Consider the following 19590-nt stretch of genomic DNA (forward strand, 5'->3'; position numbering starts at 1 on the left):
GATAATACATATCCAACTCTATCATCCATATTAATATCCATCAAATTTCACATTTTCAACATCAATTTCATTTATTTATACAAAACAAATATTTGAGCTATTTAGGGTAAAACCATTTTTCTTCCAAAATTCGTTCAAAGTATCAAAATCAATAATTTGATCATAACTCAGCCCCATTTCCAATCCCATAATTCATTTAAAAATCCCTCTTTTGATTTTAAACCAAAACTCTCCAAAATCACAAGATTGTTTTATAAAAAACAAATAGCTAAGTTAAAAATCATAACAGAGTATAGAGAATCCCTACCTCGAAATTAGAAGACGAGAGAGAAAGAGATAACATTTCAACAATACCAAAACCCAACTCTATTCGGATGAAAACGAAACTCTAGGTGAGCTCTACCATTTTAACAAAGGGAGTAGGGTGGAGAAATCGGTAAATCTTGGTGTATTTGTAGAGAGGGAGTAAGTTTTAGAGAGAGAGGGTCTCAACTTAAGGTTTTGAAATGTTTTAGAGAGAGAGAGAGAGAGAGAGAGAGAGATGAAAAAGTGATGTAAAATGGCTTGTTTACAAACTGATATACACATAGCTCGATTAAGCGCAAGAGTTGTCGCTTGAGCGACCATAAACAATAAGTTGTTTCGCTTGAGCATAAGAATCTTCGCTCGAGCGTAGAATATAATCTCCTAGAAATTTTACAGACAGAAGACCGTTGCTCGAGTGCAAGAGTCTCGCTTGAGCGAAAACCACTACCTCCCCAGTATCTCTGCAGGCCTACAAAAGTATTAGGAGCTCACAAAGCTCGCTCGAGTGGAAGAACTTTTGCTCGAGCAAAGAAGCCAAATTCTGGATAACAATAGTTTGAACCAACTAGCAACCAACATGTTCCGAACACAACCAAGACACTTCAATACCCAAACTCAATGAGAAAAATAAGAAACATGGTATGAATATCTAAATAAGACAAATGAAATCCGAATTCAAAACATCAATGGGTCGGGTCTAAACCAGGAACGCTATGTTCCGAATTAAACAGGTGCAAACTGTTGAAATAATTTTGAATCTGTCTGGGAAGAAACTGAATCATACGGTGCAATATGTTAAAACAGGTTGAAAATCTATTTGAATCTGCTTGGACTGGTTTGGAAAAGACACATTGGTTAGGAACAAAAAATTTAAATTCAACTTGGTGCAAAATTCAAAATTTTCCTACAAAAAGTTTTGGAAAAATTCAAATAAAATTTGTCCAAAAAATTAATGCTAGGACCTAACCCACAACTTGTACCCTGCTTGGCTGGACGGCGGCGCACATAGTGGTTTGAGCCAAAGGCCACTTTGTCCATAACTCCTCCCTTCTACAAACTTGGGGTGCCCCTTAGGGCCCAACCCAAGTTTGTTCACCTGCAATTTATATACTCACAAAAGCTCTCTTAAAGTTTCAATGTGGGAGAGCCATTTTAAGGTAACCCACATTTGACTCTTTAATTTTCCATTCCAACGAATCCGAAAATGTCGTCAACTTCTTATTCACTCATAAATGGTTTTGAAGAATCATTTTTACTGTGTGACTTGCCATGCGGTAATGAACACGCTACCTCTTTGAACTCACCCCAAAAGACGTGTGGATCCCACTCAAATTTGGACTTAAAGTTAGCCCAAAATAAGTCTATAAAAAACCATAATTTTCAACAATTAATGCAGCTAATATTTAAATAAGAAATTGTGGGTAGGATACTACTGTGCATGCACATGCACCATTTGAACATGTTCTCATAGAGGGAGCTCAACCCCAATCTCTCCATTGCAAGCACATACTAACTCAATGCCACTGGGCTAACTTTGGTGGCAATAACTAATGTGGCGTGATCGAACGGTTTTGTTTAGATGACACCCAATCACAGTCGGATATATCTTGTTATTATACCTATTTAGTATGAGGCAAGATTTGCATCGTTGAAAGTTTGATCTATTGACCATATTTGAACCGTAATTGATCAGGTGCAATTAAGGGTTATGACCCTTCTGATCGGATGCTTCTAAGCCTATATCAAGGTTAGCCATTTCAATCATTCAAAAATTCAGAATACATCAGATCAAGAGTGGGACAAACGAAACAAATTCCATCCTAGTCATTCTTGTCATCCAATAATCAAAACCTACCATTTGGTAATCTTACACGATGGTATTGATTTTTTTTTTTTCTTTTTGTGTTTGCATGGTTATTGTGGACCAAATATAGAAAGAAAATTAAGTTCTTCAAACAAAAAAATAGCCAAAACACAACCCTTAAATACAGGATTCGACAGTTCATTTGGTACTAGCTCACTATTAGATGAACCCACTAATGTTCAAAAGCTTTTGAGTGAGCCCCTGGGGGTAGGTTCAGCGGAAAAGATCGGTCCAAAAATGCTTTTAACTTGGGCTTGACTCTCTGTCACCTCTCAGTGTGGTGCTCTTAAACGTTGCTTTAAGTAATGTCTTAACCCGAGACTGGGGTCAGACGGACCCTTTTTTTTGTTCACCCAAAAAAAGAAAAAAATGCTTTTGAGTGCAATGAACTAATCAAATTGGATTTTGCGGACATGCACATGGTCCATCCGATCCAAATACAACTTGTGACAATAGTAGGTCTGGATTAGACTTAGCACAAGCCATCAGAGTGAGCAGCCAAACCCTTGCAATTAAGGTGCTAATTAGTCTGTTGGGTTAGAATCTGTGTATTTTAAATTAGTGGTTCGAATCTTTTTTATTTGCATGCAGATATTATTTCTCTATGTATTTGTTGGAGTTTTCTTTCCCCCAATTTGAGAATTTTTTAAAATTAGTTATGTGTTGTATTTGATCTTTATTATTATGATTATAGCTTATTAAATTGAAAAAATAACAAAAAAATAAAAAAAATAAAAAATCCACAGGTTTCGACCATTGGAACAAAATAAGTCATGATTTTTTAATTTTATCAATTTAAATTTTAAATTTGTTTTCAATTTAAACTATCAATCTATTTATGCTAAGTAAAACTAATGAAAAAAAGAATATTTTAGTACTAAAATATCACTTTTAATTAAAATAATAACTAAAATATTATTTTTATGTCGATTTTACTTAATGGAAATAAATTGGTTTAAATTGAAAACAAATTAATATTTAAATTGATAAAATTAAAAGTCAAAATTTATTTTGTTAAAATAATCAAACTCTATGAATTTTTTTTATATATAATTTTTCTTATTGAATTTTATTGTAATAATATATATATATATATATATATATATATAATCAAAGAAAGAAAAGAAAGAGAAAACAAAAAAAAAATAGTAAAAAAGGTGCTAGACAACACCTTCACAGGTTATATATTCAATTAAATTGGATTGTGGCATCTTTGTCACAATTTCTCTCTTTTTGAGCAGCCACTATCGGCCAAGTTGTTAATAGTGCACCTCGAATCGAATACCTAGAGGCTATAGTGACCTCTTTTGTCTCAATAGTCTTTTTTTTATTTTATTTTATTTTTGATAATTGGATGTTCGATTCAATTTACGTGTTTTTTGATTAATTTTAAATATCAAATCCATCGTCAACTTATGGGGGTCCTATTTAAAATCAGAGCAAATATCATATATGAACTGGCTCAAATAAATTTATTGAAACTAATGAGTATTGAACATGAAATCTAAAAAGAGCGCATCCCTGGCTTTAAATTGTGCCAACTAAATGTAACAATAACATTATATTATTCTGTGTTATAAAATAGTGTCAGTAGTTAAATATAAAATATGAAATAAAATTAGGGTAAATTAAATATTTAGGCATTATCGTTTAAATGAAATATCACTTTAGTTTTTATAGTTTCTTTTTGAATTAGTCTTTATACTTTTAATTTTGTTGCAATGTAATCTTTCCATTACTTAACATTTGAATTTGGCAAGGAAAAAGACTTTGTTAAAAGAGCGATCGAAATGAAATTTAAAACAAACTACAGGAATTACTAGTATAATATATTGATTATATCGATGGTCTTTATAATTTGTTTTAAATTCTATTTTAGTCCCTCTAATTCTACATGTTTTTTTTTTTTAAATTTTTTTTTTCTTTTTTAACAATTTATGATAGAGGAACCACTCTACAACAAAATTGAAATATAAAACTTAAATTATTCAAGTTACAAGTGACACCTACCTATAAAATTAAGTGGAAAAGTCCATTCTTCAGCCGACATTAATTCCTACTGATATAGAGGGAAAGAATTTGGCACGCAACCCGTTAAAAAGACTCGAATCGTACACATAATTAGGGTTAGGGTTAATAATTTTTTGGCCTGAATCCGAATATGACACGACTTGAAAATACGAATATTCAATGGATCGTGTTTGGGTTGAACAAGTAAAATTCGAAATGGACATGTTTGATCGTGTCTGGGTGATAAATTAGTTTACATCGACACATTGACACGAATTCACCATTGACTCGCATGTAACCTCACAACTTGAATTTAATAACCATAAGTTCTTGACTAATTCATTCTCATCCATTAGATTAAAACTTAAATCCCTATATAATATATATCTAATGAAGTACAATTCTAAATTAATGATAAATTAGTTGTCGACTGTGATTTGATAAAGTGTTTGTTTCACCAAAACTAAATCAAGTAAAAGTCTTACAAATTTTTATTTTATTTTATTTTATTTTATAATTCTTCTCGGCATACAAGTTACAACGTGTAATGGTAAATCAACCTGATTCACAATTCTAATATATTTTGTGTTATAATTTTTATTCACTTTGTTTGATTTATTTAATTCATTAATATTTTTTGTGTTATAGTCATTATTCATTCTATTTGATTTAGTTTTTAAAATTTGATCTCTGAATTTTTTTTACAAACTATAAATTAGTTTGATAAAAAATATAAATAAAAAATTATTCACCTCAAAAAAGAAAATTTAATATAAAAATAATGAGTATTTTTTATGCTAGTCGTATTAAGCGCGTGGTGTCAGGGTTAATATGGTTATAAGTAGGTCAAGCCAATATCAAGATAATTGACACATTTAATTTAATGAGTCGGGTTAGTGTTAGATTATTTTGAATATAAACTCAATATAACACGATGCGAAAACGACACGACGCGACACAACAATTCTCACCCCTACTAATGTAGCCTCCACTATTTTAATGTAATAACTTTCATTAATTAGTGATTTCGCTACATACTATAATTCTTGTAGTAGGTATTATTTACTCATTTGGTCATTTTTTCATTCAAACTTCCACTTCCATGAGTTATCAAAAAATTGTTACGAGAAAAAAACGAAGTTGTTTTGTCATTGTTTCCATTCAAACCTTCACTTCCACAAGTTTTCAAAAAAAAATTAGAAAAAAAAAAAAAAAAATTTGTTTGTTGGGGGCAGCTGGCCCATGATCTGTAATCTATATATTGTTCTTTTTGAATGAATGACATTTACGCGAGTAATTATTTAGTAATTTTAAAATATTAATTTAATATGTTTTAATATTTTTAAATAAATAAATGTAAGTTTGAAGATAAGTGGAGTTGATCACATCTGTCTTCATGGGTTACTTGAGAGGAGAGATCGACTTTATTCATCACTTTTTGTACAATTTTATTAGTCAAAAACATCACGTACACGTGTCACAATAATACTTTGCGATAGTGAGAAATTTTTCTTCCGTTAAACACTTTCCATTTTTAATTAATGGAAATAAAAATTGCGTTATGACCACTCCACCAACCTTTATTTAGGCCACGAAAACTTGCACTAGTACTATATATATATTATGGTATCCATGATCAAAATTCAAAATTACCCACAAAAGTTGCCCCAATAAAGAGCAGGAAATACATGTGTGTATAATATAGGTGGCTGCTATTAGCAATCCAATTAATATTTTGGATCTTTTATTTTTTTATTATAATAATAATCTCAAATAAAATTATAAAATATAACATGAATTATTTTTGTGCATTTTATCTCATAATTAAACCCACCCATTCACTAAATCATAATATAAGGTTTATGAGAGCACGCACCTTTATCATCACCCACACACTTCAAAACCCTTCAATGGCTTTTGGCGGAAACTATTTGACAGTACATACTTCTCCAACAATGGCGATGAGTGAAATTTTTTTCCGATAACCCAATACCATGAGACAAATGAAACATCACAATGTAAATTTAGAGGAGGTTCACAGCTTAGATGGGGTTCACAGCTCAGAGGAGGTTGATCTTGTAGTGTTGAGTTTTCTAAAAAACATGAGAACAAAAGTTGATAAAACGGTTCAACTTTTTTTCTGATACTGAATTTCCGAACATATGTCAAAAAAATGGCAACACATAGCCATATTAAAGGCATTAGTTCGACAACATCTAACCGAACATTTTCATATGTTCGGCACTTTAAATCTAAAATTTTTATTCATATGTTCAGCACTTTAGATGTAATCTTAATGCATACTTATGTTTTGATTATGCGATAAATTTTAGTTTTGTCTATTAAACTTTGATGGGTCAAACTTGCTCACGAACATAGAACGTTACATTATAATGTTTAGTAATACAGATCCGAACACGTACAAATTGTTTGGTAACACAGACTTGAACATGGGTAATTTGTTCAACAATACAGGCTCTAACATGGCGGCAGAGAGATCGATGGCGAAGAGAGGTTGGTGATGAGATTGACTGTGAGGGAGATCAATGGCAGAGAGGTCAACTGTCACAGAGATCGACAGTGGAGCTCTATCGACGGTGAGATGAAGCTTGAGTTTAAAGGTAAGAGAGTTCAACAGTTGAAAAAAAGGAAAAGCTTGAGTTCAACAGTTAAGGATTGAGAGTTCAGCAGTTAAGAATTTTTGAAGATGAAGGATTTTTCAGGGGTGTGCATTTTGGTGGGTGTGATATTTTTAGAATGATACTTTTGGTATTATTTGGAGGGTTCTTAAAAAGTTTTAAAGTTTTGAATTTTGTAGGCAGGGATCCAAAGTATTAATCAGGGTGCTAATAACAACACTCATAATATATGATGAGAGAGCCCCCATTTTGTAATGTTTCTTCTTCTTATTATTATTATTATTTAACTATTATTTTTTTTTTTGTTGATAAAAAATAATAAGGACAATTATCAAAAAAATTTGGTATCAACCCAAAATAATAACAATAATAGAAGTACAAATAATTTAAGCATTAGACTGTGCAATTATAAATACTTCCATCACTTTGTACTTATTTTCAGTTGATACTATTTTTCTACAATTGTTCCAAAAAATATATGATGACAAAGAAAGAAATGATTTCTTAATGGAAAAGTCTAAGGCCATCTTTGGTAATTGATTAAAATAGTTAAAAAGTTAAAAAATTAATACAAAAAATCAATTCATTTATTCTATTTTTTGTATGTCTTTTTAGAAAAGTTAAAAAATTATTAATTATTAAAAAAGCTAAATCTCAAACAAATCCTAAATAATCAAAAAATATAACATGAAAATAAGAATGTGAATTAAGAGTTAAGATTTAAATGCTATTTTGTGGAGATTATACATAGATTAAATTTTTAAATAAAATTTTGAATTTATAGTGTTAGTGTTAGTTCATTGTTAGAAGCCAACCACGCATCAATAAGGATGATATAGAAAAGATGATTAAGAAGCAAAGACCCCCATGTAAAGTGCATGTTTCAAACATGTCAAAATCAGTACAGCTTAATCACAGCCAATCTCTCTCTTATGTGACAGAGACATTCATTTTTTTAGTCATCATCAAAAACAAAAACTTATGTATCCAACCATGTCACGCTTCCTTTGCTCCTTCCCAATCTCATGTTGCCTCCAACACATTTCTTTTGTCTTTTCTTTCTCCTTTTTAATTTATATATAAACAAAACTTTTATATGAAAAATAACTTTCTATCATCTTTTTATTTCAAGTTAAAATACTTATAATTGTAATTTAGTGTCGTAAAAATGACATTGTATAACTTTTTTTGTATAAAAAATTTAAAAGTAGTAATTCAAAAGTTATACTTATTTTTCAAATTAAGTGACATGATAGTCTATTAAAACTTTTACGGCAATTCTTTTTTATAGTATTTTCTCCAATCATCATTCAATTATTTCTTTTACTAATCAATGAATCATAAAAATAAGTCTAGAAGATAGACTTTTACATCATTTTTCAAAATGTAATAGTAAATCATTTTCTCTTGTGATTCAAAATTGTAAAAATGACATTGAAATATTATTATGTATAAATTTTATATATAAAAATCTAATAGTAAGTCATTTTCCTTTTGATTTTCGACTAATAGCAAGTCTTTCCCACCTTGCTTGTGTCATCTAACTATCTCACACTCTATATATATCTTTCCTTCTCCACCTCTCTTTTCTCACTTCTGTACCTCAAAAAATATCTCTCCCTCCTCCTCCTCCTCCGCCTCCTCATCTCTCTCTCTCTCTCTCTCTCTCTCTCTCTCTGCATTTTGAAATTGAGCACCAATGGCTTCTTTAAATATGGCTAAACCGGTTAGTAGATTGATTCACTCTTCTTTTCATCCATAGAGACCAATATGGTCATGTTTCTTTTTGAAATCCTTGATACAATTATATTCAGATCACTTATTTTGTTTTGATAATTGTTTTTATGTCCCTAACTCGATTTAAATAACATGAATATGATGGTATAAAGTTTCAGTTCATTAGTTTGTTAGTAAACTAGAATAACATGCATACAGTGATGCATGGATCCACGTGGATGGATCCAACTCCAAGTGAACACCATGCAAAAAGAATATTTTGAAGCCAAAGACAATTAACTATAGTCATTAGCATCGATCGATCATTATACTAGATGGTTTTATACTCATTTTGATTTATCAAAATGGACGAATTATATCGCCTTCTGGCCTGCTGCAAGTTCATGTTTCCAAGAGTTGGCGAAGGATTTCTAATTTTTAGTTTCATTTTAGATCATGGTTTAGGTGGTTGAATGAGTTCATAAACAATTTACGAGTTGATTTATAGTTAATAAGGCTAGTTCAACTACTATAAAATTCTTTTTGGTATTAGTTGATGATTTTAAAAAATTTATGACCGTGACATTTGGTTCTTAATTCGGATCACTTTATAATCTTAATATTGTTATAGTATTATATATATATATATATATATCTGATATTGTTATTTAAAATTGTGATATATTGTGTGATATATAAAGTGACATGGTTAGTAAAAGTTGTTAACTCGAAGAATTGATTGGGTTCTATGAATGTCAAATTGAATATTGCACAATCACATGGCAAATCAAGGAACGTTTTAACAAGTGGGTGGTTCTAATTAAACTGTCTTAAGTCCAAAATAAATGGGCTCGAGAATGACATAAAAGTGACTGATTTATGAGTTTGATTCCCTCCTCTCTTTTTCTTTTAACTTTTCACACTTGCACTCAAATTTTAATTAGGTATTATGTACCCTAACCTCAATTTTATTTATTTAATTTAAATACGCCATACTCTTGATCACAAAATCACAAATCCTTAACTTTCTGATGAAGTGCAAAATTTTAATCAATTAAGTTGGTTTTAGTTTTTTTTTTTTTTTTTTCTTAATCGGGTATTTAGACTATCAATTTATGTGCATCTCGATTAATTGTAGAGTTTTGAAATAATCGACTAAGCAAAATTTATGTGCATCTCGATTAATTGTAGAGTTTTGAAATAATCGACTAAGCAAACTTCCAATGGACCCTTAAGATAATTCAAACTCAACATCTTGAATTTTATGCTTAAATTTTCAATCAACATGTTGAGATTAAGTTAGTTTCCATTTATTATTTATCTCTTCACTTCTTGTGTGCAGTCAAATTTTTTTATGAGCCAGTAATACACATGTAAATATTATTATAAAAAATATATAAAAATATGTAAAATATATATATAGAAATGTTTAAAATATGCGAAAAGCATATTAAAATTTTAATTATTTTGATGTTTGACATGAAGGTTTGGATGGGGTTGGGACTATTTTAGCCACAAAAAGATAAAATAAATTTTTTAGCTTAATAATACAAAATGTCACATCAAGATCATAATAATTTTATTTTTTTTCTTACAAAAGTCAAAAAAATTAAAAAATCTATCCCAAACGAGACTTTTAGCCTCATACTAAAATAGCCAAAAAGTCAATCTACATTCCAAATGAAGACTTAATAATAGTTCATAGGCGTATAACTATCATAAGTCGTGTATGGTTAAGCCTAAGAAGGTGTAACTTTATAATTTATCTTCTAATGACGTCCATTTAGTGTGGCTAGACTTTCTTCGTTATGATATTAATCATATGCATGAATCATAGTTATTAGGTTGAGATTTGAACATACAATCAATTTTTAGGTCTCGTATCATGATGGGTCTGGCTTTTTTCCAATAGGGTGAGAAGATTGTACTGTACTGTTCGGTTCTTATTAGCCTATAGGGTCCTTTTCAATGAACCGGACCTTTTATTTTTTCATCTCTATCCTAGATCATTCATTAAAAAAAATAATAAAAAATAAATTGATTTGATAATCATAACCAAATAATTTGATTATATTTATTTTAAAAAATTTAATAGCCTGTTTTTACAATCATATTCGCCATATATTCTTTAAAGACAAGTATGATGAGATCGTATGATTACGATTATCAAATCAATCAATTAATTTTTTTTTTCTATAAATGATCTAGGGACCTAAAAAATAAAAAGATTAAATCATTAAAATGGACATGTAATAGACTCACAAGAGCTCAACAACACGGTCCAATCTTCTCTCCTAACTGAAGAAAAGATCAAAGATCAATCCTTCTACGATTACCATCCTCAACACCATGATTTTTCCATTGAGTAATAATCAGTGTTTTTGGTTTGAATTTTCTGGATTAAATTTTTTAAAAATTGAGTTTTTTGGTTTTCTTGTTTTTTTTTGTTTTTAGTGAATATTTTTAAAATTTTAAACATTTTTTTTACTTTTTTAGATGTACCTTACTTAGATGTATCTAAAAAGTAAAAAAAATATGAAAAAATATTTTAAAAAATTAAGAAATACATAAAAATATAAAAAATATACTGAATTCTTGTATTTTTTTTTTGTATTTTTGATATTTAGTGAATTTTTAAAAGAATTTTTTTACAATTTTTTTATTTTTTAGGTATATTTATGTTAGGTGTGTCTAAAAAGTAAAAAATTTGCATAAAATATAAAAAAATTCAGTAAAAACAAAAAAACACGAAAAATAAGAAAATAAAATTTTTTGAAAACTGTTTTTAGAAAAATAGAACCAAACATATTTGCTTCATCCACTCACATGTGTTTAGCAGTATGAAAATGGGATGAAAATTCGAATTATACAGCATTAATATTTTATTTTCTTAAAATTTTTGGAAGTCTTTGCTTGAATTTGAAACTTCATTTGGGAGAATTTCACACATATGTTTGCTTGAGATATGAATTACATTTAGCAAAGGAATTATGAATAATTTGCATTTTGCAGGATGAGAAGAAGAAAGAGACGATAGAGGAAGAAGTGGTTTGCACCCTTGATGGAACTGTTGATCGACACGGTCGCCCTGCTGTCCGAGCAAGATCGGGAACATGGTTTGCTGGAATTCTCATACTTGGTAACTCTCTTTCAAACCTTACACATTATATATATTACCGAGATTTTAAAAAGCGGCCACAGCCGTTATGTAAGGTGTTTCATAATGGTTGCGGTGGTTATCGCCACTCGTTACAGTCACTATAATAGTATGACGAAAATTCACATGAGTAACAGTCGTTTCGGTATTACGTAACGGCTGTAGCGGTACTGTAACAACCATGATAGTCCGTTACATATTGTTACACTCTTTTATAATATTCTGAATAATTTCATTTCCCAAAAGAAAAATAAATAAAAGCTTAAAAAAGAAAAAGAAAAAAATGCTCAAGTGACCCAAACTCAAAGAAAAAAATCTTATATGAATTTATTTTCTTTATAATTTTTTTAATTTTTATTTCATTACATTAACATGTAAAATAAAAAATATATAAACAGTGGTTGTATTTTTTTTATAATCATTTTAATTAATATTTAATTATAAATATTTTTTATTTTGTTACTGTAATGTGTTGTCTAAACAATGTTTTTAAAAAAATCAAAAATATTTTTTTCGTTTATGGCACAATTTTTAGTTTTATAATAATTTCATTTAATATTTAATTGTAAATAATTTTATTTAGTTACCTGTAAAGTGTTGTTTAAAAAAATGCCTCAAAATTTTTTTTTTTGTTTATGACATAATTTTTATTTTTATAATCATTTTATTTAATAATTGTGAATATTTTTTATTCAATTAGTTCAGGTATTGGTCAAAAATTATTTGTAGACATTTAAAATCAATTATTCTTAAAGCCATTAACTATTGAAATAAAATGTAAAAAACTCCTTTTATAGTGATTTGAAAATATGAAATATATTGGATCATATTTAAAAATTAATAAAAATTTATTTTAAACCTTAATAAATGTGATTCTAGAAAATATATATATATATATATATATGCATATTTGTAAGTTTTCTTCAAATTATACAAAAAAATAAAAAAAATCACAATTTCGGTTACCACAATTGTTATGTTACGGCCTTTGTATCCCACAACCGAAACCGTGCCACCGCAACTACTTTTCAAAACCTTATACATTACTCAATTCATTTTTAATAATTCTTAAATTTATTAAATGTATGTTAAATATACTTTTATGTGGTTGTGTTTTCGTTTCTTGTTTCCAAAAAAATTTGAGAAAATTTGTTCAACAAACTATTTTTTGTATTTCTTTACACCAAGAGAAAAAGAAAATCTACTTTTTAGGATACGCACAAGGTTGTTCTTAAATTTTTGAAAATTGTTTTCGCTCAAAAATGATTATTATATTTTTGCTTCCAAAAATATGAAAACCAAAATTCCAACAGAAAGGCCCTTCGACTCTCACATGATTGATTCAATATAGTTCAGAGTGTTCTATTCACCCTGCATGGTTTTTGCATTTTTTAAAAAAAAAAAAAAAAAAAAATCTCCAAAGATATAAAATAAAATATAGAGAGAAAAAATAAAAAATAAATAAAAAAGCTGCTTAATGTCTGACTATAGAATCAGCAATTCTAACCTCAATGTCTCACATATATTGTAGGATAAATTACACTCATCACCTGGGTGGTTTTGAGAAAATACAATTTGTTTTGTACTTTTTGATATAATTGTAATAACTTTCATTTTAATATGGTAAATACAATTGAAACTAATTAACGGCAATAGTTGGTAGACACTGAAATAAACAAAAATAAATATACATTTTAGTAGAAAAGAGATGATAACATCATTTTTTTTTTATTCATATGACTAAAAAATTATTAATGAAAAAAGGTTGAAGTGTTATATGAATAAAAATATTGAGGGAAGTCAGTGTAATTATATAAAAAAATATGAAGCTATCTGTTTTTTTTCAAGCCTAAGGCGATGTGAGTGTGAATTTCCCTATCTGCTAAGGTTTTGGAGTCTACTCTGTTTTATAATAATAATCACTTTGTTTGGTTTTAGTTTTCAAAATTTATTTTTTAAAAAATTTTACTTTTTTGTTTCCATATTTTTTTTGTTTTCATTGAATTTTTTTTAATATTTTAAGCAATTTTTTAATTTTTAGATACACTTAACATAAATACACTTTAAAAGTATAATATTTGTGAAATTGTTTTAAAAAAAATTCACTAAATATCAAAAATACAAATATATATATATATATATATATTTGAAAATTCAGTACATTCTTTATATTTTTGTGTATTTATTAATTTTTTAAAATATTTTTTCAAAAATATTTAACTATTTAGATACATTTAAGTAAGATATATCTACAAAAGTAAAAAATTGCTTAAAATTTTAAAAATATTCACTAAAAACAAAAGAAAAAAAAATAAAAAACAAAAAAAACTCAATTTCCAAAAAATGAAATCGAAAAGATGAAACCAAACACACTGAATAATAATAATAATTTGTTTTGATTGATTGAAAATTGAAACAGTGAACCAAGGGCTTGCAACATTGGCATTTTTTGGGATAGGGGTGAACTTGGTGTTGTTTCTAACAAGAGTGATGGGCCAAGACAATGCTGAAGCTGCAAACAATGTTAGCAAATGGACTGGCACTGTCTACATCTTCTCCCTCCTTGGTGCTTTCCTTAGTGACTCTTATTGGGGGAGATACAAAACTTGTGCCATCTTTCAAGCCATCTTTGTCATTGTAAGTAATCAAATAATCATATATTTTTCATTTGCATTTGATGATTCCATAAAATATGAAATGTGGTCTGTAATAATAGTCATAATTATGACAGTATTACATTCATTTTGGCAGAATGTGGGCATTGTTTAGAGTAAACGTATTTTTAAAATAAAGCTTTGAGTTCAAATTCTTTTCCCATTACTCTAAATTTGAGTGAGTGTGTGTTTTTTTGTTTTTTGTTTTTTTGTATTTACATGAATGTGTTTTGATGACAGGGATTGGTATCACTATCACTATCATCATACATTTTCTTGGTTAGGCCTCTTGGCTGTGGTGATAAGCAAACTCCATGTGGGTCCCACTCGACAGTCCAGGTCACATTGTTCTACCTGTCAATTTACCTAATTGCCCTCGGGAATGGAGGGTATCAACCAAACATTGCGACATTTGGGGCTGATCAATTTGATGAGGAGGACTCTAAAGAAGGGCATTCCAAGGTGTCCTTCTTTAGCTACTTCTACTTGGCCTTGAACCTTGGGTCCCTTTTTTCAAACACATTTCTGAGCTACTTTGAGGATGAAGGATTGTGGGCAGTGGGTTTTTGGGCATCTGCTGGTTCAGCCACTTTGGCATTGATCTTGTTCCTTGTAGGGACCCCTTGGTATAGGCATTTCATACCTAGAGGCAATCCTCTATCAAGACTCTGTCAAGTGGTTGTTGCAGCAGCTAGAAAATGGAAGGCTGAGATCCCGCCAAGTGGAGAGGATCTGTATGAAGTGGATGGAAAGGAATGTTCAAACAGTGGGGGCAGAAAAATACTCCATACCAATGGATTTAAGTAAGTTCATCATTCAACACATAATGTAGATTATTGATTTCTTTATAATGCCAAACTCGTGAATATAATCTGCATTTTGAAATTATAGAAAAAAGGGACAGTTTTTGGTATGCACATTGCTCCAAACCCGATTATTTTAAAAACATACTTTTACCCACAATCATAGTCTTATTTTTGAAGCTCATATATCACTGAATCTTAACATTTTTCAATTTTAACAACAATCAATTGTCTCCCATAGACTAGTGATTATAGATCGGAAGCCCATTGGAGTAGTAACTTAATTTTACGATCCAAAGCACATATCCTCATTATGACTCTATGGATATGACTATGTTCGTCATTGGAAAAAGAATTTGATTTTGGAGACTAAAGTACATAGTGAAAAATGATTAAATACCCACCTATTAGGTCAGTCTCTACTCAAGAAGAGTTAAGTTCATTAGGCCTATAGACTTCCTACTCATTGCGTTAACAATTCAATTTTTTTCACCCACTAGAATTAGCAAATAAAATTCAATTAGAAGAATGCTACTACTTTTAGTCTTCACAAGAACATGTACTAACTGAAAATTCATATTCATCATACACAGATTCCTAGATAGAGCTGCAATAATCACATCAAAGGAGTACCCTCCACAAGACAAGGAAAGCCAAAATCCATGGCTGCTCTGCCCAGTGACACAAATTGAAGAAGTGAAATGCGTTCTCAGACTCCTCCCAATTTGGCTATGCACAATCCTCTACTCAGTAGTCTTCACCCAAATGGCCTCCCTCTTCGTTGAACAAGGCGCGGCCATGAAAACAACCATATCGGGCTTCCACATCCCTCCGGCAAGCATGTCCAGCTTCGACATCCTTAGCGTCACAGCCTTCATTTTCATCTACAGGCGAGTCCTCGACCCTCTAATCGCCAGGCTACGAAAACCTAGCCCTAGAGGCCTCACCGAGCTTCAAAGAATGGGGATTGGCCTTGTCATTGCCATCGTGGCTATGCTGGCTGCTGGCACTGTTGAACATTTCAGGCTAAAATATGCACAAAAAACTTGCACTAGTTGTGATGGTTCGAGTTCACTAAGCATTTTCTGGCAAGTTCCGCAATACGTACTCATTGGGGCATCTGAGGTTTTCATGTATGTGGGTCAGTTGGAATTCTTCAACGGGCAGGCACCAGATGGGTTGAAGAGCTTTGGGAGTGCACTTTGCATGACATCCATTTCACTAGGGAACTATGTCAGTAGTTTGCTAGTGAGTATTGTCATGAAAATCTCTACCAAAGATAAAATGCCTGGTTGGATACCTGGAAACTTGAATAGGGGTCACTTGGACATGTTCTACTTTCTCTTGGCAGCCTTGACAACAGCTGATCTTGTGGTCTACATTGTGTGTGCAAAGTGGTACAAGTATATCAAGTTTGAAGGAATGAATGGTGGAGGCGACAATGACAACAACTGTAGTGACTTAAGTGTGTAGCGCACATTTATATATGCTTTGGATATGACTTACATGTTTTAGTCAATTAGATTGCAGCTGTTAGAGAGAGCGTGAGCTCCACAATGTGGTGGGTCTCAAGGCTCTACTTATAATTGCATTCTAGTTGACTGGAGAGGAACTGAATCTATATAATTGTACTTGTGAATGTAATGTGAAAAATAAATAAATAAAGTGGGAGTGAAAGACTTAGAGAGATAATACTTGCAATGATACTAGAGAAATGCAATGTTCAGTTCTCTAGTTGAGCATGAACTTGAGGGAAAAGAAACAGAGGCCTTTGCCTATGTGTTTGTAGATGGGTCATCTTGTATTATCTATAAAATGTATCTTTCGTATCCCATTTTTTAATCAAAATTATCTGAGTTAGTCTATATATCTATAATTATTTACATAAAAATATAAATAATGTACATGTCTGTATGATTAATTAGAGTTTTATGAAGTAAAATTTTGATTGGTCAATAATATATGAACATGAATAAGGGTAAGATTTTAAAATTAAAAAGAATACATTGAATAGTTGTTCATACAAGATAGAGTTTTGGCTCATACAGATAAAACGAACAAACCAATGGCAAATAGGCAGTGTGACGAGTGATTTTTCAATACTCCTTCATTCTATATAAACCTTTGAAAGATCCTTACTCCGATGCCTGAAATAAGAAAATATTCCGATTTAAGATACCGAAATTAGTACTCCGACGGACGAGTCAGTCATTTGATAAGAAGAAAGAGTTGTTATATTTCTTGCTATCACCTTCTTTTTATAATCATGCTTCCTCAAATATTTTCCCTTGTAGTTTGACATCATTGTCGTGACAGGGCTCATCCTCCTACTACACCTCGGGAATGGGACAGCTTGGGCCCATCCTCCACTAGTCGGCCCCTACGCTAATTAGCTCTGCATCTCGTACTCGGCACATGCTTTCACCTATTTGGATCCACTCAACACTAAATTGCTTAAGCCCAATAGGCCTTGGCTAATTTTGACCCATCAGTGATGGGCTTGGATTTGCCTGTTTACCGATTAGGAAATCCATTTATTTGGCTCCCACAGGCAGCAACAAAACATAGCAGCATTAAAACCTTGTCACAATGTCACATGAGATTCACATGCATTATTAAACAATCAATTCTTAACTTTGACTACACAGTATGGTAAGAAGGTGGGAAAGTAATGCTAAGAATAATAAATTAAGGTCTAGTTGATATCAAATATAAAACAGAAAAAAAAAAAAAATGTAAATAGACACCATTTGGATCTTGAAAATGATCATTGCATTGGGTACATGACAACTACAACAAATGCTTTTTAATTATACAATGATCATTTAGCTAATTAAGAACTTTAATTATTATCTATTTTGTTTAAGAACAAGTCTAGCTGGTTTTGAGCCCACCCATAGCCCCCAATTAGAATGGTTTTGCCTATCTGTAATTAATTTAATAAATGGTTTCCCATTTTTATATTTAAATCTCACGATTAAGTTTAGGAGCACAATTTCTGATAGATTGGAGATAGAATGTATTTGTGCCCAAAGTGTAGTCGATAGGCCAAAACTAAGTCAACTAATCCACGCAATATCGGGGGTGGATTGCCATTTTTTAATTTAGAGTGAAAAAGAGGTATTATTCCAATAAAAATTTGTTGATATTAAATTATAATTACAAATCATAATCTCGGATATTTTAGATTTTTCAAGAAGGGAAAGAATTTATATCTTTGCTTCGAGCAGCAACTTATGTATTTGGTTTGAGTTTTTTAGATTAAATTTTTTGAAAATTGAATTTTTTTGTTTTTAGTGAATATTTTTAAAATTTTAAGCATTTTTTTTTTACTTTTTTAGATACATCTTACTGAGATGTATCTAAAAAGTAAAAAATTTGTGAAAAAATATTTAAAAAAATTAATAAATACATAAAAATATACTAAATTCTTATTTTTTTTTGGTTGTATTTTTGGTATTTATTGAATTTTTTAAAAAAAAATTTCACAAAAATTATACTTTTTATGTATATTTATGTTTAGTGTGTCTAAAAATTAAAAAAAAAAAATTGCTTAAAATATTAAAAAAATCAGTAAAAATAAAAAAAAAACACGAAAAATAAGAAGAATTTTCGAAAATGTGTTTTTGAAAAACCAAAAACAAGCAAAATACAACCGCAACATAACAAGCAACAATGAGAGAACTATTGGTGGCATGAACATGAGACACAACCCAAGCAGTTTTGGAGAGAAAAACGCAGCACACCAAAGACTCTCATTTTCTACTACTTTTTCACAACCAATTTGTATCGAGTACGTGTAGGCTTTTCGCAGAATTGCTTACCCAAACCCAAGTGATTCATCAATAACCAAACAAATGTAAGAAGTTCTCCACCCTGGCTTGGCTGCTGTACATGGACTATTGCTTCGCAATTGTCTGCAGCATAGCCCAACAGTTCCACCCACACTTTACTCATCAACCTCAATGGCTCTTCTTTCTCCATTAGTTGCTTTGCATGCCTACACGCATCGAACAACCCAGATTCGCTTGCATCCCCTTTTAGTGCAACAGGTTCAAATTCAGTATCCACAGAAAGGATCGCTTTGCAGGCTTCCCTGCTGTCCCTTATTGATCTCTTGTGAAACAATCTCTCAGCCTCTGCAGTGGTGTCCCAGAATACTTGTTGCCAATTACCAACCACTGGAGCCATCATCGTTGGCTTCATCAGAAGAAGATATAACATGTAGTCCGAATGGTCTTACAAAATTGAAGTTCATCATCATCTAGACGGTCATTGTTGTAATAGTAGAGATCGGTAGCAATGTGCCATAGGAGGAGACTCTTCCCATATTCAACCTGCCCGAGGCTCCATTTGAGTTGATTGTAGCAAGTGTTAGGGAAAAATATATGATTCGCCACAAGTAAATCAATCAATAGGAATAAAAACTAATGTAGAAAAA

General features: G+C 30.6%; 2 protein-coding genes across 2 annotated transcripts; one reads left to right on the top strand and one right to left on the bottom strand.

Moving 5' to 3' along the window:
* The first annotated feature begins 8312 nt into the window (after positions 1–8312).
* On the top strand, positions 8313–16997 carry LOC114256184 (protein NRT1/ PTR FAMILY 7.3). Its single transcript, XM_028195795.2, has 5 exons — positions 8313–8545; positions 11548–11674; positions 14112–14329; positions 14587–15149; positions 15743–16997. The coding sequence occupies exons 1-5, from the start codon at positions 8519–8521 to the stop codon at positions 16620–16622; spliced, it is 1815 nt and encodes a 604-aa protein (XP_028051596.2). The 5' UTR covers positions 8313–8518; the 3' UTR covers positions 16623–16997.
* Positions 16998–18914: 1917 nt separating this feature from the next.
* On the bottom strand, positions 18915–19340 carry LOC145819289 (uncharacterized). The gene has a single exon (XM_082913259.1). The coding sequence runs from the start codon at positions 19338–19340 to the stop codon at positions 18915–18917; it is 426 nt and encodes a 141-aa protein (XP_082769385.1).
* Positions 19341–19590: the final 250 nt, after the last annotated feature.

The sequence above is a fragment of the Camellia sinensis genome, chromosome 2 (assembly GCF_055761805.1).
Source record: "Camellia sinensis isolate YWXY chromosome 2, ASM5576180v1, whole genome shotgun sequence".
Lineage (NCBI taxonomy): Eukaryota > Viridiplantae > Streptophyta > Magnoliopsida > Ericales > Theaceae > Camellia > Camellia sinensis.

What these genes read in the sequence shown, in the direction of transcription:
- LOC114256184 (XM_028195795.2), top strand. Translation starts at nt 8,519, where the DNA reads ATGGCTTCTTTAAATATGGCTAAACCG. An exon ending in TTCAAGCCATCTTTGTCATT is followed by an intron (nt 14,330 to 14,586) that starts GTAAGTAATCAA and finishes TTTTGATGACAG; the next exon opens with GGATTGGTATCACTATCACT. An exon ending in CTCCATACCAATGGATTTAA is followed by an intron (nt 15,150 to 15,742) that starts GTAAGTTCATCA and finishes CATCATACACAG; the next exon opens with ATTCCTAGATAGAGCTGCAA.
- LOC145819289 (XM_082913259.1), bottom strand. Translation starts at nt 19,340, where the DNA reads ATGGCTCCAGTGGTTGGTAATTGGCAACAAGTATTCTGGGACACCACT.